This window comes from Rhinolophus sinicus, linkage group LG01 (genome assembly GCF_036562045.2).
Source record: "Rhinolophus sinicus isolate RSC01 linkage group LG01, ASM3656204v1, whole genome shotgun sequence".
Lineage (NCBI taxonomy): Eukaryota > Metazoa > Chordata > Mammalia > Chiroptera > Rhinolophidae > Rhinolophus > Rhinolophus sinicus.
Window position 1 is genome coordinate 126,380,357 of NC_133751.1, and position 26,275 is coordinate 126,406,631.

General features: G+C 42.1%; 1 protein-coding gene across 1 annotated transcript in view; it reads right to left on the reverse strand.

Moving 5' to 3' along the window:
* Positions 1-26,275, reverse strand: part of TMEM163 (transmembrane protein 163) — a 214,217-nt gene that overhangs the window by 71,259 nt on the left and 116,683 nt on the right. The window contains exons 3-4 of the mRNA XM_019731141.2: positions 5,754-5,797; positions 4,307-4,398 (exon numbers count right to left, since the gene is read on the reverse strand). Of these exons, the coding sequence (XP_019586700.1) occupies positions 4,307-4,398; positions 5,754-5,797 (136 nt within the window). The remainder of the gene's footprint in view (positions 1-4,306; positions 4,399-5,753; positions 5,798-26,275) is intronic.

Here is a 26,275-nt window from a genome sequence, read left to right on the forward strand (position 1 = left end):
ACCCTAAACACTCTTTTGCTCCAAGCTTTCTTCACTGAATGAACCTTGGAGATCACAATATAAGTGGCCACATAGTGCTTCATTCTTTTGAGTGGCCTGGTAGCAATCCACTGTCACCAGGACAACCATCACCACCCCAGCCTTATAATGACACTCCTCCGTGTCACCCTGTGTGGCCCTTCTCCCTTCCTACTCCCAGTCTCTACATCTTCAGATTCTTTTCTGACTCTTCCATTCACCTCTTTGCCTAATAAAACCTGGTTGTTCCCTGAGGACGTGGCCTTCCCGTCCCTTGAAGTGGAGGCAACATTTTTGCTCTCATCCACCTTCTCAAAGCCTGACTTCGTCCCGCTGAATGCCAAACCAAAGCTCTGGCTTTCTCCCTCAATACTCCTAGTTATGTGCAGACTAAATCACCCAGTATATCTTCTTGTCATTAACCCAACCTCCTGGCCTATCTCCTTCATTCACTGAGGACAACAGCACCTGCTCCAACCCCTTCATCTCCTCCCTAAATTCTGCAAACATTCCCTCAGTCTCAGCTGGAGCATCCAGCCAACTCCTAGCCTCACAAATGACATTTGGTCCTCACCCTACCTCAGCCATCCACTCCTATCCTAAATCCATAACAATAAATGGACCACCAGTGAAGTCCTGGATTTTAGCACCCCACTCTCAAATCAGCGCCACCCACAATTGTCGAGCTAAGCAACACTTCTAATCCATGAGGACTATTCATTAACCTTGCCATCAACCTCCCATCCCTCCTTACCCAGTTTGGTCATTCTGGTGTGTTCTTAGAATCCCTTCCTTTCAAACAAACTTGACTCCCTTACCCCTCTTTGTATCTTACTCACCTGTTGAAATCCCTGACCATGAGTAAAACTGATGGTCTGCCTACTCCACACATACATTCCCCAAAAGAAGGTGACTAATCAAATTTGGAGCTTTTTGAAATAAATAACTAGCCGGTAGGGTTACAAAATGGACCATCTATTATGGAAAATAGTATGGAGGTTCCTCAAAAAAACCATCCAGAGAATATATCCAAAAGAATTGAAAGCAGGGTCATGAAGAGATATATGTACACTCACATTCATAGCAGCATTCACAATAGCCAAGGTAGAAGCAACCCAAATGTCTATCAACAGATGAATGGATAAACAAAATGTGCTATATACATACAGTGGAATATTAAATAGCCTTAAAAAGGAAAGAAATTCTGACATATGCTACAATATGGATGATCCTTGAGGACGTGATGCTAAGAGAAATAAGCCAGTCACAAAACGACAAATACTGTATGATTCCACTTATATGAAGTACATACAGTATTCAAGTTCATAGTAATGGAAAGCAGAATAGTGGTTGCCAAGGGATGGGAGAGAGGGTAATTGGGTGTTGTTTAATGAGTATAGTTTCAGTTTTGCAAGGTGAAAAAATGCTGGAGATATGTTCACAACAATGCAACTATACTTAAGACTACTGAACTATACACTTAAAATGTTTATGATGGTAACATTACGTGTTTTTTATTACAATAAAAAAAGTATAAAGCAAAACTATTGGTTGGGGCTCTGCTCTGTGGTGGTGCTGAAGGCATACTGTCTTCCTCTGAGCACCAAACACCCCGTCACATCTACAGTCAGCAGGTGGCAAGGCTGAGGAACGCATCTATTCTGTTCGCATTGGAAAGTCCAAGCTCAAGATTCATTCTGAAGCTTACAGCCAAAGTAGGAAAAATTAGAAGAATTACCTACGAACCAGTTGGGTACTTCCCGATTCTCTCAAATATTATTCTCCAGCAAGTAACTGAAAACCAATAGCTTTCCTAGCTCTGCCTCTCATAATTCAGTCAGGCTCATTAATATGCAAACATCAGTTTCTCAGCTGGTGGTGATTTCATGAATTTTTAATTTACATGGAATGAGCCAGAGATTAAAACTTTCAACTAAAACCAACAATAGAGGACTGTGAGTATCGTTTTAATCTCTAGATTAAGAGTCTCCGAATGAATTCACTGGCATCATCGCATGAACTATTATCTGTGAATTATCAAAACAACTCCTCTGAGTTTTTGCCTTATGGGTATTAATATAGGTATACATTTTTAAGAAACAGTATCTGCTTTGGGATCATGAAGAACAGTGAGACCAAAGACATTGATTGTTAACAATCTTACTTGGAAGAACTTCAGGCTACCTGGCAAATACTCACAGAGATCCCAACCGAATGTGTGGCTTTGTGTAGAAGATGTAAGAAACTCATTTTAGCTTAAAGAAAATCAGATTAAAAATAAGCAAATTAGAGGAAAGAAACTGAGAAACACTGAACTCAATTATTTCTAGAATTGCAAATCAAATTCTGAATTATTAAATCTAAAATAACAAAAGGCAGAAGGAAGAGCTTTCTCTTTTGAGGGCAAAGCCCAAAAGAAATATAATATAAATCGTATACGTAATTTTAAATTTCTAAAACCAACATTAAAAATATAAACAGAAGCAAGCAAAATTAATTGTAATAGTTTATTTAACCTTAATAGATCCAAAATATTCTTATATCAAAACATAATCCATATTTTTAAAATTATTAATAAAATGTCTATTCTTTTTTCTTTCTACATCTTTTGAATCTGATGTGTATTTTACACCTGCAACACCTCTTAGTACCAGCCACATACACGTGCTAAAATTGCTACTAGAAGCTACTGTATTGGACCACACAGCTGTAGAACCAAAGAATATAAGTTCTTCTGACAGGGGAGGGACTAGCTCCTGAAATGTGAGCATATCTCTAGGTTCTGTCTAGATTCTCACTCCATTTCTCAAATAACAGCAAGCCAACAGCTTGGGTGGATGCATCAGCTGTTCTTTTGGCTAGACAAGTGTTAATTCACCTTTGGTCATTATGGTATCATCATTTGAAATATTACAAAACCGCTTTACTACTATTATTTGCTTAATTATTTGCAACCACAAGTTGACTCACTTTTTAAAAAGTTAACCTTATCCAAAACAATATCATCTGTGATATCATAAATTTGATACTTTAACTATATTTGTTAAAAGAATTAAAGTACATTAAGAGAAATATTTAACACTTAAAGAAGTTTTTCTGCTCCACCTAAACCCAATGATGAACTAAATTTAAATGTATTCACATTTGCAAGTCAATTATGGTGTCATCTTTCAAAAGCTTTCCATTTGACACACACAATCTCAGATATATTACTATCTGAGTCCCCAGGCACCCAACATTTGTATTCGAACAACATTTGTATGTTTGAGCATGACATAGCATCCCCACTAAGAGTGCCTTTTGTCTGGGCACCACCACAAACCACAGCAAGGCACATTTACTCATTTATCTTCAACTGTTGAAAGGCTACAGAGGTGGGGCAAAACTCTCGCCCTACAGTGGTGGCTCAGCCCCAGGGGAGTTCCCTTAATGATTAATAATGATGGCAGCTAAAGTTTACTTAACTACATGCCAAACACTGTTTTTGTGTGTGTGTGTGTATTATATTGTGATCATTATATTTCACTCATATAATCACCACAATAACCCTTAAAGGAGGAATTGTTTTCCTACTTTTCCAGATGAGGAAACAAGGCATAGAGCAGTTAGCTTCCCACGATCACAGAAATAACAAGTTGGAGAGCTGAGATTCAAAGCCAAGAAATCTTACTCTGGAACCTGTGCTGTTATCACCCTGAGGATTACAAATGGAATAAAGAGCTAGAAGTTGGAAAAGACACATGTTTTATGGTCACAAACACAAATCCCTCAAAGACAAATCATCCTTCACAGGATGTGGAGACTGGGGCAAGCAATATCCTCCAACATAGACAAGGATGGAAGACAAATAGAATAATTTAAAATGCCCTCAAGATGTCTTCTGTAAATTACACTGGAGAACTCATCTTCCTTAGAAAGCAAAATGCATAAAAATTCAAAGTAACAAAGATTCCAACACAAAGAGAAAGAGGATGGAATGATGGATGGATTGACAGATCGATGGATAGATGGAAAAACTGATAGACTGACAAATGAGCATACAGATACTCACTCCAGACTAAATAGCAGAGAACAGAGAGGATTAGAAAGGGACACCCCATCTCTCTGACCATACCAGAAGGGGCCTATCATGTGGCTGATATCACACCAGCCATTCTCAAAGGCAATCTGGGGACCTTATTCTTGTCACTGGGACCAAAGCTGCAGGGTAAGCTGTGCTGACAACCTAATTATGTAGCCTTCATTTGCAAGGCTCCTGCAGGCTGGGAGAAGATGGAAATCCACTTACATGTATTCCCTATGGGCAGAGTGGACAGCGGCCGCGTTGCTGTAACGCCACAGGACAATCGCCGATGACAGGACATCAAGGATGGCATCAAACTAGGAGAAGGAGACATGGCATTAGTGGTTTTGCAGAGTTAATAGGACATGACTGTGAAGACAAAAGACAACTGTTCAGTGACTCGGAACAACTGAGCAGGTGGCCTTAGAGCAAGGTGGGCTCGCATCATTATGACGCAGGCCACTCACGCTCCTCAAGGTGACTTCTGGGGGTCTGAGCCCAGGGCACCCCACATGCCAGATCCTCCTTTTACCTCACACTGCTCCCATGGCCTGGGAAACCGCACCGTGTGGCGTGGTTTGTCTGCTCCCAGGGCCTCTGGCTCCCAGCGCTCTGGAGATATGGGAAATTATACTGTTCTGACATGTGAAATTGTTTCCCCGTGGCAAGTAGATAATTTCAGCATTTTCCTGTATATCTCAAGTAAAAGATTCGGGGTCAGTCTGTTTCTGGTTCTCAATGAGACTGTTCTACCTGGGGTCTAGAGTAAGGTTGGGGTCACCCAAGGGTTCTGGGACATTTGGAAATTATATACAAAAATTCAATGCTTTTATCTGAATGAAGGAGTGAATGGGGGTGTGTGGAGGGGGAGAGACAGGAGTGTGAGTGTGAATGTGTGTGTGATGTGCATTTTTCTGGAGAGACAGTTCACACCTTTCAAAAGATTTGGAAAAGAATCTGCAACCCCCAAAACATGAAGTTCTCATAACAAAGGGAAGAAGTACTTTTGGGAACAGGAACACCTATTCTTAGAAACAGGAACCGTACCCTTAAGTACAGGAAACCCTAAGGCTACGCAGGAAGGGTGTTTACAGGAGCTCGCTGTAAGAGCCATTGCGCCATACCACACTTGTCATCTGGAAAATTATAAGCATTAGCACTCTCTTGAAGGGATATGGGGAAGCTTCACCCAAGCTTTCAACATGCCTAGCCTATAAAGCACCCAAGACCCGTCTACCCTAACCAACTCCCATCAGGAAGCAGGCGAGGAACCCAGGTTACCCCTAGTCGGCCTACAGACGGACTCATCCTAGCACCAGCAGCGCCACTCTTCACTGCCAGCACCTGTGCCTGCACCAGCAAAGTTTCACTCCAGTGTGTGCCCATTTTTAAACCTACAACCCTGAGGGGCGGGGAAAGGGCTAAAATCCTTAAACATCCTCTCAATCAGTTGTGGGAAATGTGGCCCCTAATCTTTCTTGAGACTCATACAGCATCACTGTAGCTTCCTTCTATTAAATTGTAATTTCTTATAGAAGCTATTTCCTTAAAAGGTATGTTTGTCGTGCTCAGCTCTCATCTGCTAACCACTCTCTTAACTGAGAGCCAGGGTGATATTTGTGGGCTCAGGAAAAATGTACAAACTTCATAAAGTACATTTCAGGTTACTTACTGCAAACCCAAAAGCAGAGGCGCTGTACCTCATAACGGAGACAGCTAAAAAGAAAGAAAATATGATTCAGAATATTTGAAGACCTCATGGATATTTTCTCTCATTTGTGAGTATATTCATATATTTAATATGCCCTTTTAAACATCAATGGAAAAGTTCCAAGAGAATAAAATTAAAAATTAACTGTAATTGTAAAAATTGAGAACTAAAACAAGCAAAGAGTGAAGTGAAAAGATTCCAGACTTCACCTGCAGCAACCTTCCTTCCCAGTGTGTTCTGAGCACCAAAGGATCGGTTTCAGAATGAAAATTTTAAGCAGTTGTCAGTCAAACGACTGCTGAGACTTTGAGAATTTAGCAACAGGAAATAGAGAGCTGGGAACTACATTAAACTTTCAAAGTGAAAGTACAACCGCCCACACTTCCCCAGGATAAGGTAATTAGTGGTATCCACATACACACGCAGTTGCTAACACAGTTGGGGTGGGGGTGGGAAACTCTTGCCCATTAGAGCTTAAAATCCAGTGTAGACCTCAAGAAAAACTGTTTAGAAAAACAATAACAAATGATCTCAAACAATAGATGTATACAAATATAGATGTAACAATTATCATTAAAACATTTATTATCTATATTCAAAAATCTAACTTTTGAGGGGTAAGTCAATGGAGTAGCACTTTTGTCTAATTCAGTGATCTGTTCTGTGGCAAAGCAACGTCCAGCTTCACAGACCGTTCTCACTTTGACTTAAAGACAGCTCTCCACATTGAACAAGCAAATGTCCGCCCTCCAAAAAAATGAAACCCTACCCATGAGTGGGTCAGCAAAGCTTTGAAGTGGATTGTTCCAGGCAAAGGTGTTGCAAGCGCTCACTCATGGAGTAAGAGAGGCGTGGGGCATGAAGGTCAAAACTCCCACTCAGCTCAACACATGTCCCTTCTGTGGGACCTGCTCTCTGTCCCACCCATAAGATCCAGGCATGGGCCCTGGACAGCCCTGCTGTGCTTTGTATGCCTGCCCCCAGCCACAACCGGTCATCTGACCCCATGTGAAGCAAGCATAGCTCATCTTCTGTGAATTAGGAATTGAGACTAAGAGAGTCTAGCTGGTAAATTTACATTGTTGGAATTGAAACCTGTAAACACTGGAGTGAGGATTGGCCATCATTTGCCATGAAGACTGAGGAGCAGCGAGAAAAATATGGGGTAAACTCAGCTCTGGGGCAAGAGAGAATCCTCCAGCTACCAGAAGTTTCCAAGCTCTTCCTGAGACTCAGCCACACTCCAGTCCTCAGTCTGTGTAGTGCAATCCAGTAAATTCCTGACCAGCTTTGTTTCTGAAATGAGTTGCTCCAGTTAGCCCTCCTGCTGCTCTTACTGGCATAAAGAGAAGGGCAGAGCTAGCTGTGTGCAGTGACCAACTGTAGCTTTCTCAGCAACCCAGGTGTGCAGTGCAAAGGGGCACTGGACCCTCCCAGAGAACTCAACTCACGGACCCCATGGGCATGTGTAAAAACGGCAGCAGATCCCTTGGGGTGGGGGGTTCCCCTGAGCACCAAGATGCCCTATAGAGCCCTGACCCTGGCTTGCAGGAAGTGCTCAGTCACTGTTAACTAGTTTACTAAACTTTCATAGAAACATGTCAAAATGAGTATATGGTTTTTTCCTGTACAACCTGTTTTTAGAGTATCTTAGCTGCATGCTTTTTGTGGGTTTCTTCTTTACCAATAGTGCACAATCTTTTGAAATACCACTAACATCTTGCACAGATGCTCAATATATACAACGGATCAAGAAGGGTGACCCAGCTGGAGTTCCTGCTTTGTGTCTATCTGGCCTGGGCACCCTGGGATGGAGAACACAGCTAGAAAAGCACTCCCCTCGCCAGCACAGAAGACCGCTTGCTTTCTAAGCAGTAAATCATTACTCTAAAAAGTTTTAATCGCATTATTGGGTAATACCAGGCATGTAGACAGCAGGCTTGAGATTTCAAAGAGGTGGATTCTCACTTGATTATACGGAAGACCCTTGTCTCGTAGACTCCGGACTCCAACAAAGGATCGGGCCATTGAATGGTGGGTTTCCCTGGCTCAATGCCCAAGATGTCAAACGTTCAAAGAATTATATTGGAAAGTTCTGTTTGTGTGAGTTCAACCTGCTCAATGGAGTATTACTACTGTTCTGTCCCCCATGCACCAAGGCCAACGTGAGCAAGAGTGCTCGAAGTTAGCGCAGAGCCCTTCACAGAAGGGAAGGATGACCATGCATCATTTACCTATAAATTGGCTCCAGCTCATCTCCCCATGAGATCGAAAGAGAGAAAAGGACAAAAATTGCATGGAGAACCCAGGGTCCACTGAAGGGCCCTCAGCCAGCCTCCCTTGGTGAGCAGCTCCCTGGTTCTCAAAATGAAACAACAGCAAAGAGTCATTCGCCCAGGATGTGAATGGAAGAGGTCAGCAGCCTTATAGGAATTTATGAAGAGTGTAAAGTAATAACTTAATTTTATTTTGGCCTATAATTAAATGTGACACATCCGAATTCTGGGATAAGAACAGACTCAAAAGAAAGGGTCAGATTGGTTTAGACAGCCCCTGTTCTCACAGAAAGAGAGCAAACTATGGGGTTTCCATCAGGACATTTCCAACTTCCCTCATACTAAGAATGGGTTCCATTTGGAGAACAGCAGGCTGGGGCCAGAATGACCCACCAAGGCAGAGATTACAAGGTAGGTGCCCCTTGAAGCCCCACATGTACTTGGGTAAGGGTAGCTGAAAGCCACCAACAAAAGTTCAGCAGTGTCTTTACGGCAGGTGTAAATTCAACAGTGGACAACAGACAAGGGTCCTTTCAACCTCAGACAACGATGCTGCAAGCTGGCAAGGTCGATGGACAGGCCATTGGGAACCGTGCAGCAGAGCTCTCCTAGGAAGACGGCTCTCAGTCAGGGCAGGGGGCCTGGAGCTGAAGGTAATGAAGTCCTGTGTCTGCCAGCCGACAGTGCAAAGTCTGCTTCACAAACACTGAAGCTGCTCTGGAATGGAGCACTCGACTATCAGCAGCCTCCAAATTCATCTGGATAGCACTGCGGTCAGAATCCCGCAGGGAAAAGTTTCAAGAACGTTTCTGCTCCTCACATTTGGAACCTGTCTCCATAGCTCATAACTTAAATATGCACTTAGGGAGCCAGTGGCCTCCAGCAGCCCATGAGGCATGCAATTACAGGCCATCGGAGCCTCATTCCCCAGGGAGCTGAGGCCCGTTTCCTGCCTAGTGGTGAGAGTGGATGGAGACTGCCATGTGGTCCAGCTGGCCTTACACACCCAAAATGCACGCTTAGGGTGTGACTGAGTGCCCCTCACTTTCCATGCTATCTTCTTCTTTATTCTTCTTTGGAAAAAAAAAAACAACTAAGACACAGAGTCCTTAAAATGTTCATAAGCAAAATGAAGATCAGTAGTTTGGGGCCCGCCCATTATCCATTCCCATTCCCACTCCCCAGGTAAGAGCACTCTGGGTCTCCTCTGGGAAACAGTACCTCCCTGACCCTAAGACTATGTGTTTTGGGTGGGATGCCTTCATTATCCCCACTCTAGTATATCCGTGTCCTATGGCCAAAGTGAATGATTCAAAAATGGCACAATGTGAGCCAAGGAGAACCTGTCCTGAGTTTTTGCTGAAAACACTGGGGAGGGGATGTCTTTCTAAGAGGAGATTGTAGCGTTGGTAGCATGAAAACAGGTGTTTAAGGCAGCAATGTTGCCCTAAATGTGGAGAGGCTGTCTCGGAATGAAGCAACACAGAGGAAAGCAGAGATTAAAGAGATACAAATCAGACCACTGATGACATGGACTGAACCTCTGGAATGAGCATTACTTGAAGTTCACCCCTATACTTTTCAAATATATCAGCCACTAATTCCCTTTCATTTGCTTAAGCCAGTTTGAGTTGAGTTTGAATCACTTGCAGCCAAATGTCTTAATATAAAATACCTTGACCCAGTAACCCCATGTCCAAGGATCTCTTTTAATGTCTAAACAGTGAAAAAATACTTTATACAGAAAAGGTTCATAGTAGGTTTATGCACTTTATCATAGCAAAACACTAGACATAACCTAAATGTCCAGCTGTGGAGTGATGATTCAAGTATGGTCCATTAAAAAAAAAAAGCTATATGTAGCTATTTAAAAATGCTTACATTTAAAAATGTTGGTTAATGCTTGTGTTAGCATATTAATTAGAATAATGATATTGATAATGAACAGATAGTGATATGTTGGTGCCATCAGTACTGGATGCCATGGGAAAGAAGGGATCCAGGTCAGGACGCATTCTGACTAATAATATAGGTGCAAACTGAATAGAGAGATCAGGAAAGGCTTTACTGAGAAGGTGACATTTGAACAAAGACTTAGAGGAGGTGAGGGAGTGAGCCATGCAGGCACTGAGAGGAAAGATAGTGTGATACTCTTCCAGATACTCTTCCAGATAACGTGAAGAGTCCATGCAAAGGACCTGAGGTGGAACTCCTGGCATGTGTGAGGCCATTTTGTCTGAAGCAAAGGGAAGAAGAGGAAACTTATGAGATTTCCCTATTGTTTTAGCAAAAATGTAGGTAGAAAAGGACAAGATACAGGACGATATGTGTATTATAACTAGCTTTACAATACAACCATGTTTAAAAAAAATCATTGAAAACAACTAGAAACAAAAGCTCTCAACTGATAACAGTGGTTAATCTTTGGTGGGTGGGAATATGTGAGTGGATTTTTTTTCCTTTCAACTTTTTTGGTATTTTCCACATTTTCTATAACCATTACATAGGACCATTCAAATCAAAACAAGAAATCTATTCTGTTGGGGGTGGGGGGGCGGGTGAATGCCCAACTCATAAAAACATAGCCAAAGATCTACAATAGAAAAGCAGAAACCAGATCTATGATGCACATCTGGGAGTGATCTGTATTGTGACCTCATGAATGCTTCTGGCTACATGTCTTTATTACATCTAAGTTTCTGAAATTCCTCTCTCTAGGCCAACTCACATACATGAGCGGGTTGCTAATTCCCCAAACAGTTCACAAGAGCATGGTGGAGGGCCAGGCAAGCCAGGGTATGGAACACAAGCAAAATGTCACTCCCTGTCTAAGGGAGCTCCTGTCTCCCAGGTTTTTTGCTTGTCTTACACTCTACTTCCATTTATGTGGCAAGGGGATAAGAACAGCCACCCTCCCAGAAGCACACATAAAACAGAAGTCTTAAATAAATATTTATACAGGTCTAGTTAAAGACCAGACCTTCTTTAACTAAGTCACATTCAAGCCAGAAAGCATGTCAGCTGGAAACTCAAATTCAAACAGAAAGACAGCTGGAAAATGAAGAGACCCAGGCAACCTATTGTGAGGGCAAAGCCAAATGCAAATCCAGCAGCTGAATAACCATCAGGCTTTGTGGGAGGGTTGCAGAGGTTCAGACAAAGTGCCTTGGAAATGCACGGAGAGGCAAGAGTGCCAGCAAGGCAACTGAGGGTCAAGGCCAGAGCCCTTCAACAACGTCAAACAAAGAACACTATTTCAATTACAGGCTAGATTTATAGCAACAACAAGGACCCATCTGTCATTCTCTCCAAAATCAGGCAATAATTACCTTGAGCCTTAGCACTTTTTAGCAATACCCTGAGTCCCATAACACTTCCAAGTTGCTAAATTCTGTGACCAGTAACGCTCTGTTAATAAATCAATCCCACTTTAATTAGACCACCTCTGTCACAGTGACGCCTGGCAACAACCTCACCCAGAGCCATGGAACTAACCCAACTTGCGAAGCCAACTTTCCAATACCCACCTTCATCACACTTGCTGCAACGTAGGCAGAAAAGAGGTACAGCTAAGAGGGGTCAAAATTAATTGATTTACACTCTAACTCACTTCGACAGAACCTCCAGTAACTTCCAGACCTTCTCACCCTCAAACAAGATTATAACCACTACAAAAATTGGTGATAAGATGTTGAGTTCAGCCATCATTGAAGGAAAAGAGGACGAAGCAGTTTGAAAAACGAATCAACAAAACCTCCGTGTAGCGCATAAAACCACTCATCTTCAGCTGCAGCACAGGGACTTCCCTTTCTAGTTTATCTGCCTAAACCAAAATTTGCAAAACGGGGGCCTGAGGATGAAATGTGGAAGTTTTTGGTTTTGATCTATACAATATTATTCAAATTAAAATAGATTACCAGCATTTTTAAATCAGTAGCCCTTACAAGTTTAAAAGGAGGGAGGGAGGGAGGGAGAACACCTAGATGTTTGGCTACTCTGGAAAAACTGAGATCTGCTGACACTGGACTGTCCCTTCTTTCCAGAGGTGCCAGTGCTGTTTGGATGGGGCATGTGCTGTTGGGTACCTGTTTGACCTGCAGCATTAGACCCAGCTGGCCTCGCTCACCTGCCTGACGCCTCTGGGTAGCTGGCTGACCCACTGTGCCTAAGTATGGGACTTTAGATGTAGCCTCTGAGCAGCTTAAGGGAAAGGACAGTCGTTTCACCTCCATCTCTGCAGTTCCCAGCAAATGCCTGGCCAATATTCATTGTGCTACATGAACAGCAGCCTCCAGTATTTCCTACAGTAAGGTCTGGCTCTCAGCAAATTACAAAGAGCTGCCCCATAGACTGTGGGGCTCAAAGCCTGTGCCATTCTTTGAGAGCTCTTTGCCTTCTGTAGAACCTGAGGACCACTCATTGGCTCCAGGCAGGCTATGAACACTGCCCACCCAGCCTCCGGGGCTCCACCTGTCTGCAGACAGGCAAACCCTTGCCAAGACCTCAGGGATGATCATAAGCCTCTCTTTGTCTGACCAAGAGGTGGGTGGTCATGTACATAAAGTGGCCACACAGTCCCTCCCCCGCAATAACCTGCGTAACCCACAACAAAAGTGGGCTTAAAGAGGTGGTAAGATATTGCCCTTGAGCTACTGCTCTGGGGGCACAGAGGATCATTTGATAGTGACCTGGGTCACTGTGCAATGAAAGATGCATTGGTGTTCAGGCTTACAACAGGAAGCAACTACCAACATGTCTTGCCTGCACCCCTATATCCTCCTAACTGGCCCCTTGCCTGTACCTCTCTCTGCTCAAGCATTCTTGACACACAGTCAGAGTGGTTCGACCTGTTGCACTCTGGGTAAAGGCCAAAGTTTTTACAATGGTTGAGGTACCATGGGCTGACCTCTCCTCCTACCTGTCATACCTGCTCATGCCACTCTAGCCCCGCAGGTTTCCTCACTGACCTCCCACAGCCCGGCATGCTCCTGCCAGGCTGGGCTCTAACTCAGGCCTCTGCCTGAAGAGTTCTTACCCCAGGTTCCAACCGGACACTCCCTCGTCTCCTTTATGACTCTGGTCAAAGTTCAGCTCATAGGCCTGTCCTGTCCCCGCTATTTAATGCTGCAACCTGCCCGAGCTCCCACACTTAGCTCCTCCTCATCTTGCTCTGCATTTTCTTTATCTGGAGCACATATCATCCTCTACCACAAACTTGCTGGACTACGTCTCTATGAAAATTGTGTACCATCTCTGCCCCCTCGGTCCAGTAGAATGCAATCACTACAAAGGCTGGAAGCTTTTCTGCTTTGTTTCCTGATGTCTCCCAAATGCCTAGATCAGTGCCTGAGCACATGAAAGCATTCTGATTGACTGGTTCTTTAATTGATTGATTGACTGAAGTAACACCTTAGCACCCACTTGCAGCAAACAGAGTCCTCAGGGAGAAAGCTAAGCGTTCATCGTTCCAAGAGACCCAGTAGTGTTCCAGGCAGCCATTCCCTGAGAAAATGGAGTGGCAGCCAGCACTCTATGAGGTACAAGGGGGAAACCAGCCCTTCTAAGGACCATTCTTTTAAGATGAACTTGGATCATCTGTAAATGACAAAGACCTAGGCTTATGGGACAAGCAAGAACAGCCCTGAACCCAGAAAGCCATGAGCAAGCCCATAATTGTGCACAAGGGAAAAAAATCAGAATGAGAACCCAAGGAGAGTCTCCACCTTGGACCAGGGCACCCCCGCTGCCTCCAACACACCATATATTCACTTTGCTTCAGTCAGCGTAGCAGGAAGCACACTGACCCTCATTCCACAGTGGGAATCTGTATTGCTGGAATGTGAGTGGGACAACTGTCACTTAACAGGAAGAGACCCAGGGTAGACAGGTTCTCAGAGGTCATACACACAAAAGGTACCAGCTTCAAGACAAAATGCCAAGAGCCCAGCTTTTCTTGTTGAGGTTCCTTCAACCACACAGCACACTTTTACTTTGCTTCTTCTACAAACTGGGAATAAAGAGGAGGAGGGCTGCTTGAAGCCATGGTTACCCAACTTTTATGAATGTTTATGATAATCAAGACTTATTTTCAATGGAGGAAGCAACCCACCCTCACTTGGTGCTACATTCATTCCCAAGACCTCACTTGCCAGAACTATTGGTGAAAGCACGGTTTCTACTGAATGTCAATTGCATAGTCTCCCTTGCACATAATTTTACTCCTGCCTGTGCTGTGGTTTCCCGTGATTTCCTGTGGGCAGTAGGCCTGGCCAAGTCCCTGCCCAGGCTGACCAGGCATCCTCAGACTACACTCGAACCCTGTCCTGCAACGCACCCTGTCCAGACCAACAGAGGCACCTGAGCTCACCATTCTCATTCAATAAACAACAAATGCTTATTAATCATCTACTACTACATGCCACACACTGCTATGATAAGCTGAGGATACAGTAGTTATTTGCCCAATGATTTGACGAAATATGCCTCTGAAAGCCCTAACTATCCCTTAATCACAGAACACTGCTGCTTTTGCCTAATAAATAAAGCATTCATTGAATCAAAAACAGAGATAGTGGCAATTTTTATAAAACAGAACCCTCACGGTTTGTCTTTTCTAGCCTTCTGTTGTGATTGCGGTTCTGGTTGCTGGGAATTTGAAGTTTGAATGCTCATGCTCAGTCCATTATTTCTAACTCAGCTCAGTGTCTCTCCTCTGGCACCCAAAGCCCTCCCCTTTTATCACACAGAACAGATCCTTGGGTCTTCTCCAAGCAGCATATGCAAACTTGAAGTCAGGGATTACATTGTATTCAACTCTATATCCCCAGAGTCTATGAAAGTACCAGCACATAGTCGGTGCTCAATAAATGCTTGAGGGATTTCTAAACCCTAATAATAATGTCTGGCTTTTACTTAACCTGCAATGATTAATTCATGCCAGAACCAAAAGCTAGTACTATGGGCAACTAGAACTAGCAAAGGCATGGATGTTGCCACCTAAGGTCATCCTTGCCAGGTCACTAAGATGGCCCTTTGTCGGACTCCGCTGACACCATACCACTTTAGTTTAAAGAACTGCTAAGGAACTTAAAAAAAAAAAAAAAAATAGAACATGTTATGAGAAACAGGAATGCACTGAATAAGACTTCAAAAACTTGGCTTAAAAAAATGGTGCTAAATAAATATTTACCCATCTGAGCTAATCAAAGTCATTAGAAGACCATTAAAATCACTCAGAGAATAAAAGTTAAACTTGGCAGAATAAAGACGTTTTCTCCCCTCCTTCCCTCCCTTCTGCTCACCTCTATAAAACCCACCAAAGCAACAAGGAGCACGGAAAACCAGAGAAAGAACATGATCAAAGAAACCAGGAAAAGGCCAACCTCAAACCACGAGTTATAAAGAGTATGTGCCAAATACATTAAAATTTACATTACACTGAGAAGATGCTGAGAGCTGATAACATATCTCAATCAAATCTTATGCAGAGTTCAAATGGCACATTCATCAAGAACCCAAATATTATCCCTTATATGTAACACCAAGTTGGGGAGTGAGCTGCAGCATTTACTCTTAAACCCTTTCCCCATATTCCACACACTGAACAGCAAGGTAGGTAGAACCAAAGGAGTAATTGCTCAGACAGCCACTGTTAAGAATCAGGTAGTTAGAAAACCAATGGCATTTTCAATGAGAGGAGCAGAGGTTGCACTATCTGACATGCAGTTTTCTCTTGCTCACAAGGCAGAGAGATGCTCCCCGAGGTAGACTATCAAGATTAAATGTAAAGCACTGTGACACTCAAATTAAAGCTGCATGCTGCTTCCCTTCATGCCCTAGGTCTCCATAAGGCCCCAATTATTAGAACAGTGAGGTTCTGGCAAACTGGCAGACAGAATCAGGGAACCAAAAAGAATGAACAAGTGAATTCAGCAACACATTAGGCTACCAGACACTAAGTCAATACACAAGTACCAACTATTTCTATCTTAGCCACTAACAGTAAGAAAATGCAATTATAAAAAGATGTTCTTTTTAACAGCATAAAAATCAAATACCCAGGAATAATTAATAAAAAATGTATAAGACCTCTACTAGGAAAATAATAAAACATTATTGAGAGAAATTAAAGAAGACTGAACATATGGAGGGATATACCATTTTCATGGATTAGACTCAATATTAGCAATCAAAGTTCTATCAATTTTTTTATGAGAGAATTGATAAGATGATTCTAAAGTTTAGGTGAAAAGTGGAGTCAAGAATTGCCAAGACAAGTGTGGAGGTTCCTCAAAAAATTACGAATAGAATTGCCATATGACCCAGCAATCCCTCTCCTGGGTATCTACCCAAAAAATCTGAAAACATTTAGAGATAAAGACATGTGTGCTCCAATGTTCATTGCAGCTTTGTTTACAGTGGCCAAGACATGGAAACAACCAAAATGTCCTTCGATAGATGAATGGATAAAGAAGTTGTGGTGTATATATACACAATGGAATACTATTCGGCGGTAAGAAAAGATGATATAGGAACATTTGTGACAACATGGATGGATCTTGAGAGTGTAATGCTGAGCGAAATAAGTCAGACAGAAAAAGCAGAGAACCATGTGATTTCACTGATATGTGGTATATAAACCAAAAACAACAAAAGAACAAGACAAACAAATGAGAAACAGAAACTCATAGACACAGACAATAGTTTAGTGGTTACCAGAGGGTAAGGGGGGTGGGGTGTGGGAGATGAGGGTAAGGGGGATCAAATATATGGTGATGGAAGGAGAACTGACTCTGGGTGATGAACACACAATGGGATTTATAGATGATGTAATACAGAATTGTACACCTGAAATCTATGTAATTTTACTAACAATTGTCACCCCAATAAATTTAATAAAATAAAAAAATAAAAAAGAATTGCCAAGACAATACTGAACAGCAACAAAACTGGAAGATAGTCACTACCAGATATCAAGATTTATTTCAAAGCTATGGTGCTTAAGATAGAACAGTACTGGCACAAGGAAAAACAAAATGACCACAGAACGAAAGAACATAGATGCTAAACATAGATGGTCACTTGATTTATAACAAAGGAATTCCTAAAGTACACTGAGGGAGAGGTCTTTTCAATAAATGGTCCTGAGTCATTGACCCTACCTCCCACCATACACACACACACACACACACACACAAATTTTGGATGAGCTGTAGATACGTTAAGTACAAAACAACACAGGAAATATCTGAAATACAATATGGAAGAATATTTTCTTAATCTTGGTGGAAGGAAAAGATTTCCTAAACAGAACATAAGTGCATTCATCATAAAAGAAAAAAATCAGTAAATTAAACTATATTGCAAGACCCCATTAGAAGCGAAACAGCAAGACAGAGTGGGACAAGATATTTACAATACTTACAACAACCAGCAGACTAGATCCAGAAGATACAAAGAAATCTTACAGATCAAAAAGAAAGAAGAAAAAAACCCAATAGGAAAATGAACCAAAAACTTAACAGTCTCCTTATGAAAGATGATACAGAAATGACCAATAAACATAAAAATATGCTCAACTTCATTAGTAACCAGGAAAAATAAAATTAAAACCAGAGATACCTTTTCAAATATTAGCAAGGCTGACCACTATTAAATATTAGCAAGGATGCAGTCCAACTGGAACTCTTAAAAACTGCAGATGGAAGTGTAAACTAATACAAACACCTAGAAAACTGTTTGCCAGTATCTATAAAAACTAATCATACACTATGACCCAGCCATTCCATTCCTAGATATATAGTCCCTAAAAATGCATACATATGGCTAACAAAAGATGCTTACAAAAATGTTCACAGCAGCAGTATCCATAATTATCAAAACTGGAAACAGTACAAATGTTCAACGTAGAATGGATAAATAAATGGGTAGTAGATTCACCCGATAAATACTATACAACAGTGACAATAAATGAATTATACCTACTTGCAGCTACATGGATGAATCTCAACAAATAAGGATAGATAAGGGGAAAGGGAGGCAAAAGTAAAAGCACTCATTGGACAGGTAATCTATTTATAATTCTGTTTGTACAATATTCAAAAACAGACAAAGCAATGGATGAGAGTAGGATTCAGTGTAGTAGTGGTTACCTCTTGGGCAGGGAGTGGTGACTACAAGCGGGCAGGAGAAGGGCTTCTGAGGTGAAAAGATGAGTGAGTGTGAGTGGTGGTGACACAGGTGTGTTCATTTTGTGAGAACGCATCAAACTGCACAAATTTGATCTGTGCACACATCTATATATCTATTATACTTTAATTTTTAAAAGGAATACTTACAAATCATGGTTTTAAAAAAACCCAAGAATCTAAAAGATAAGTGAAGAAAGAACATGAATAGGGAATTTCAGGAAAAAAAATGTAAAACAACCAATAAATCATAAGACGGCAAAACTGAATAAAAGAAAACATCATTTCATTTCACCTATTAAAAGGGCAAAACTAAAAGGATTTTTTAAATGCTGGGTGTTGGTAGGGGTATGGGGATACAAATCCTCTCAGGCAACGTCAGTGAGGAAACCTCTTTGAAGGGAAACTTGAAGGTGTTTAGCAAAATGTAAGATACACATTTACTGAACGCAGCAGTTCTACTTTGAGAAATGTATTCTATACTTATACTGGCACAGGTGCAGAAAGAATACATACAAGAGTGTTCATTACAGATGTATAATAACAAAGCATTAACCACTCAGGCGTCCATTAGTAAGGCAGTGATTTAATAACTTATCAAGGATTCATATTATGAGATGATATTAAGCTCTTAAAAAAGATTTATAATGCTGCAAAAGGTAGTGAGTGAATAAAGTATTCATATGAACACATATACTGGAGAGTTGTTTTTGCTTATTCTTCTTTCTTCCTTCTTCTAGTAAAAGAATATATATATATATATATATTTGGTGGTGGTGGAGTCCTGTCCCTTCTCAGTATAGGTAGTTGATACTAAGCTGACCCTGCCTTGAGGGACAATTCAAGGCCACCATAGATTGGAGAGCCAGCCTGAGAATGAAGGTGACACAGAAGACAGGAGAGAGAAGGAAGGAGGCGGGGATGGAGAGAAACAAAATCTGACAACATTGCTTGAGGCCATGGATCTGGCCAATGGCATTCTGTAATTATGTTCTCACTTATTTCACTTAAACTAATATGAGGGATTTCTATTGCTAGTAAATGGAACCCTCTTGATTGCTATAACATGCACACATCTCTTTCAATCAGAACACTGGATGCTAAGGCTCACACTACTCCCCACTTATGTTGGTTTCGCTTCAAAGATAAATCAGGAATCAATTCACAGGAGGACTTCATCAAACAATAAGCTCCCCTCAAATTATAAATAGCCTCAATCTTAAAAATCCAATTATATCCAATTCAACAACATAGAAAAATACACCAATGTGTAAAATTCACGCGCACGCGCGCACACATACACACAGAGCTATTAATAATAGGATAATGGCTGAAATAGTATTGCCTAGTGCTGGCCCCAAGAAGAATATACCTGCCAAAAAGGACCCCTCTTGGTTAATTGGGCTCAAATTCATAACCAGAGTCTGGCAGCCATTGTTTACAGAGGTTCTTCATGCATGGTGCATTTCAGGAAAAAGCCACAGCCTCCTACACTGTATGTCTGCCATCTGAGTCCACCCTGGTAAGAGAGATCCCAGAATTGAAACTTGACCAATAGGACTGAGACTTTCTCCATCCAATTACAGCTGCACAGCTATATCCTCATTTGCATCTTTACCAACCAATCACAGTGGTTCCATTCTGACCAAGTGCTATTTGGACCAAAAAACCATGAGGATTTGGAGCCCTCATTTGCATAGAAAAGGATCAATAAGGGACAGGTGTGAGTACTCTTCTCTATATAAGCCAGCTTCACCTCTGCCTCAACAGAGCGCAATTTCAGTTTACACCGAAGATTGTGTTTCCCCAGCTGGAGTTATGACGCCAGCCAGAGCTCTAACAACCAAGCTGTCTCACTATTCAGGTGTTTCACTCAGGCTGTTTCACAACTGAGCTGTTTCCACTGAACAAAGTCTCCCCATTCACCACATCCAAAATTGGGAACTCCTGTTGGCACTGAATTGGTAGCGACAACCAGCGTTTGACGCGAGTTACTGTTGCACTTCACAACAGGGGTGTCCAAACTTTTTTCAGCGTTTTTCACCAAGGGCCATATTCGGTAAAATACACAAACAGCCAGGCCACTCACTCGAGGTGAGTACGTATTGCCTCACCTGGTTTATTTAAGTAAACTAAATATATTTTTGGATTTTGCTGCGAGCCAATAAAAAATGGATTGCGGGCCGCAGTTGGCCCATGGGCCGCAGTTTGGACACCCTGCTTTACAATGACTGTTTCTCACTTGCATTTATTTTCTTAAAATAAAAAGCACACATCTAATGGCCAACTAGGCTATGGTTTGACCAAAGAACAGGAAGATTTCTGCCAGCTCATACCCACTTGCCTCCACCATGAACTTTTCTCACTACCAAGCTGGGGGGGAGGGAGGGAGCCCAAAGTATTGAAATACTTTTTACTCAGAAAAAAAAAATAATAATAACACAAATATTTCTACTTTCGAGATTTTTCAGGGAGTTTTAGGGTACCTATGTCCTATGTCCTCAAGACCAAACTCAGGTTCAGTGATTCCCCAGAAGAGCTCAGAGAAATGAGCGTCTAGTTATATCCATGGCTAAGATTTATTACAGCAAAAGGATATAAAACCGAATAAACAAAGGTAAAGGTGCACTGAACAAAATGCAGAGGAGATCAGGCACAAGCTTCCAGAAGTCCTCTCCCCTGAAAAGTCACAAAGGACATGCTTAATTTCTCTAGCAACAAGTTGTCTACCAGGTAAGCTTGTTACTATCTCAGCACCCAAGGATTTTTCAGGGGCTCATCACACAGATATAGTAGTGCCCCCTTATCCATAGTTTCACTTTCTGTGGTTTCAGTGCCTGTGCAACCACGGTCAGAAAATATTAATCAGAAAAATCCCATAAACAAACAATTCATAAGTTTTAAACTGCACACTGTTCTGAGTAGCATGATGAAATCTCACACCATCTCGCTCGACCCTTTCTCAAGAGGTCTTTAAAAGTTCAATCTGAGATTCCTTATGAAAAGGTCCGGCAAAGCCGATTTGAAAGAGCCTACATGGTTCGTTACTATTCTTACTGCACCTATGTAAACAGCAGGCCAAGTTTATTGAAACTAGACTTATTTTGCAAACAAATTAGTTTTAATTTAGCCTTCTTTTGTAAAACGGGGTGATTTTAGAGGGGAAAAAATGTTTCAGCAACACATTTTTGTGGATATTAGATTCTAGTACTGTTCATTATGTTGTAAGATTTTGTAAACTTGACTGGATCCTGAATTGTTCTAGTTTCTTCTAACATCTGGCTATTTCTCTCCAAACTAACATTGCCAATTTTTCTCCCACCCTCCTGGCTTGGAATCATTAAGAACTGAAACTACCTTATTTCCTGAAGCCCTGCAAGTGGAAGCTAGGAAACTTGATATAAACGTCAGGGAAATCATCACAGCAGGTCATGTATGAACAATCTTCATGCCTGTGGTGTGGCCACTCAGAAAGACGACCAGAAACATTCAAACTGTGTAGACCAGGAAAATCTATCAAATTGTCACTGCCAGCTCACTCTCTCTCTTAAGATGCTTTGAGACAGACATCTAGATATCTTCTCCACTGGCTGCCCTCAGAACTCAGAAGCTGGGATCATAGCCTGCTCCAATCATTAAACACTGTTATTCTTTATTTCCACAGAAGTGCCTCTTATTAAATACCTGATTGCTCACACCATGTAGCCCTAACTTTGAGAGCCACCTTGCATCACTGCCTCCTGAAATTAGATACAACTGTTTAAATGAACTGACCTGTTCTTAGAACTAAGAGGCTGGTTCAATGAGATGGAGCAATCTATCAACCCAACCTCTGGAATGTGAAATTTCTCAAGAAGTTTCAATGAGATTCAAAGAGACTGAAGAGGTTCAGAACAGGCCTCCCAGGATGTCTTACTTTGGCATGTGGATTATTTTGAGCTGAGGGCAATGGAGACCCTGTGGGCTCAGCAGAAACTTCTGCCCACCCCTCCTCACTGCCTAAAAAAAATTTTAAATTAGGGGCCTTGCCAATAATTACAGTTAGTATCAGAGATAATTTTTTGTGACCTCTATATACATGGCAGGTCAAAGATCTCATAACTGAACATCTGCTCTTCTTAACATGCTGCAAATTACCCTCCTTCTCCTCTGAATCCTTAGGCCTCTTACCTCATTCCTTAGTTCAGGATGTCACATATACCTCATTTTACCTTTTTGTCTCTGAACCTCTTGTGTATAGGGCCTCTGACTCTCACATGTATATAGGTTTTCCATACATAGGTATGTAATTAAATTTGGTTATTTCCTCTTGTTAATCTGTCTCCTGTTAATTTAATAATTAGGCCAGCCAAAAGAACCTAGAAGGATAGAGGAAAATTTTTCTCCCCAACACAGGCATCTATTGGAGTTCTTAAACATATACCCTGTGGATAAGGAGGGACTACTGTAACTTCTGTCTAGCATGTACTGAAATTCCAGGTTCCCAGAAGGCAAACAGGTGTTCAGCATAAACCACGTTGGTTGTATGACAGTTTAGGCTCAGTGAGCCTCTCTAATCATTCAGAGAAAGTTTAATATCCGTGTAGAGAACTGTTTACTAGCCAAGTTGCCCCATGCAGGGGTACGCCTGCTATGTTAACCTTTTCTGCACAAGACCAAAGCTTAATTCTTCACATTAAAATGAGAACTGAGCCCTGAGACAGGAAGCGGCTTTCCCAAAATCACACAGTAAAGCTAGAACTCACACCCAGGTATCCAGATTTGCAGAGAGACGAAGATACAGTTCCCCCCTACCCTCAGCCTCCAAACACATGCACATAAATATTCCAAAGAAGTTCGCTCCAGAGCAGAGACTACCAATGAAAAAGATTCAAGGACAGTTTTGATTCTCAATCCACAAATTCTCCATGGCAACATTAATTACATCCATCCCTTGAAAGATTCACTGATGGAATAAATATAATTTTTAATATCCTACCAGTATCCCTTCTCTTAGAAAGATACCTCTTCGACTCAGTTTAATTATATTTGAAAATACCAAGCTCATTATCACTCTAATTAAAACCATACATTTTCACTTAGAGCTGCAAGAGTCCTTAGAGATGGTTTATCTAGTCCAACATCTTTGTTTAACAGAAAAAGCACGGGAGTCCAGAGAGGGAAGCAACTTGACTGCGGCCCCATCACCAACACATCTGAAATCCAGGGCTAGAATCCTCCTTTCTGACTTAAAGTCACGTCCCCTTCTAGTGCATCTTTCTGTCCTCCTGGCCCAGGCTCAGAGCACCACATACTTAATACAGGCCCTTAAGTGCTTAAAGATCTGAAATGAATTCCTCTTCATGACCTGTACAAGGAAGACTGCACAGCCCTGCAAAGAGCCAATATCCCTCAAATTGGAAAACTAATAAAAATGATTCTTGCACTGGCATCTCCTCATATGATATTTTGATGCTATTTGTATGCATCCCCTTTTAAATATTCAGTGGTCCAGAATTACAGAGCTCAATCTGCAAAGATTCACCATGCCCTGGACATCCAAGCCCCACACACAAAGCCACTGGATTGACCACCCAGGGACCTCTCATGCGTTCTAGCTCCTGAGCAAGCCGCACCTATGCAGATGACAGGATTTCACGGGCTCATTCACATGGCCAGAGGAAACAGAGATTTCAGGCTTCCCGGCATGTTGTCATTATTACACCACACAAAGAGACCACAAAGGCACATGAAGGCAGAAAACTGGCCATTTCTCTACAAAACAGATTCTCATTGTGTGTAATCTAACACCTGGGAAAACCCAAGAGATAAGAATCCTTCCATCTTCTGTGAAATATATACCGAATTTAAAAATACGTCACTGACAGATAGAAGGGGCTCAGTCTAGAAAGTGAAATTCAAGGTGTATCAGCAAAAGTATAAACCCAGTGTTTCTCAACTGGGGGCACTTTTGTCCCTCAGTGGACATTTGGCAACATCTGGAGACATGGTTAAACATTGTTTGTTGTCACAGCTGGGGAATGGGGGGCCATACTACTGGCATCTTGGGATAGAGGCAGGGGATGCTGCTAAACAGCCCACAATGCACAAGACAGCCTCTGACACGAAAATTATCCAGTCCAAATTATCGGCAATGCCAAGGTTGAGAAACCCCGCTGCAAAGAGGTAAAGGCCAATTGGTAGTTCTTGATAGTATGCAGATAGATTGACTCTGAGAATTCTGTGCTGTTTTAGTGTTAAGTATGCTGATATACAAAGGTAAATTTAATTTCAAACATGAAAAATATCATTTAAAATTAAAACATTATTCAATTAACCATAGGATTCCAGTTGCCATATATTTTAGATAGTTTTAGTTTGTTTACTTCACTGTTTTAAGGTTTGTGTCCCTTCATCCTGCAAAACTGCAAATGCTCTTTGGCTGGAATTTGGTCATTATATTTAGGATGCCAGTTGCAACTCTGCCTCCATTCTTAGAGCCCAGGGAGTCAAGGACCCTCAGGTAAATTTGGAGAGGGACCCACAGTACAGAGCTTGCCCAGGCAGCCATCATCTGTTATGTGGCCTGTGTGCCAGCGCTTCTGGCTACCACACATAGTTTGTGTTTTTAATTACGTTTCTAAGTTTTTAGAGTAAAATTTTCTAAACCACTATGAAAACACTGGTAGATCGAGACAGCAATTACGAGTAAGAAATAAAACCCATATTGCCAGACAGTAAAGAAGCAACAAATCCTAGGAACTTAGGAGGCAGAGTAGGTGAATAAAATAAAATTAAGTAAGGTCTGCATATTGTATTTATAGGGGGGAAAATGGCCAAGCATTAAGAGAATAATAAAACAGAGCCAGGGCACAGACTATACCAAAGACCTAGAAAGGTGTGTTCAAATGTCACCTTCTCCAAAATTCTTTAGTACTTGTCCAGGTCTTTTGGCGTTCTTCAAGTTTGCACCAAGAAAACACCACTTGGATGAAGAAATTATCTGAAGACCAAATAGGAGGGTAAATTCATTAACAGAAGCCATTGTGCTTGCAGGTTTCCCAGCCACAAGATGGAACAGATCGCATGAGGGCTTGGCATGATGCAAAGTCCCGCATACAGCGGTGCAGGCTGTCCACTGCCCAAGGCTTCCTGCTGAATGGTCCTGTGAGGACTGAAACCTGGGCCAGAGGGCTGGCCAGGCTGAGCACCGGGCATGGGGGCTGCATCCACACCCAAGAAAGAGGGCCTTTTTCTAATATGCTCAAAGGTGCCCCATGGCCTAACAGTGATTAGACCACATGATGGAGAAAGAGGTAGAACCCATTTGCCAACAAGACCAGCCCAGACATGTGAGGTTCCAGGGAGAAAAAGGGCAGGTAGGGATGGGAAGCCAGGTGGAGGGGAGGGGAGAGTTGTGACCTCCTTAGCCTGGGGATTTTTCTTCAGCATAGTTTGAGGGGGAAGAATCAAGAGGAAGAAAACGACCCTACAGCACAGGTACTGATAGCTGGGGATAACTTTATAAAGGTACATGGCCTTTATTTTTTATCAACAAAATGGGTCCTAGTTAAGAAGTCTAGAAACAAAGCTATCAAAATCATGGTGAGACCCCCCGACTCCTGCCTCTGTTCATCCTGGAGCTGAGGCTGCAATTGATCCCTCTGTTGTCAGACAATTCCCTGGGATAATGCTGACACCTGCCTTTATTTCAGCTCAACACATTTTTTCTGAGAGCCTTCCATGTGTGCAGGGTGGCAGGCCAAGAAGTGAATAGAACAATCCCTGCCCCTCTGCTCTTCATTTGGTGGGGGAAGACAGACACACAGACTGCCTTCTCAGGATTTTTCCTAGCTCCATGCCATTACCCCTGTGTCACATTCCTGTGAGATAAGTCTTCCCTCCGAGGGAGCCACTGCCCACACCCTAGGAAGGCGGGATGAACTTGCCGGGCAGTGCAGTGCTTCCAGCTTGGCTGGCAGAGAACCTAAAGCATTCACAGACAAGGCTAGTTCTAAGTTAGGCGGGATTTCAACAGGTG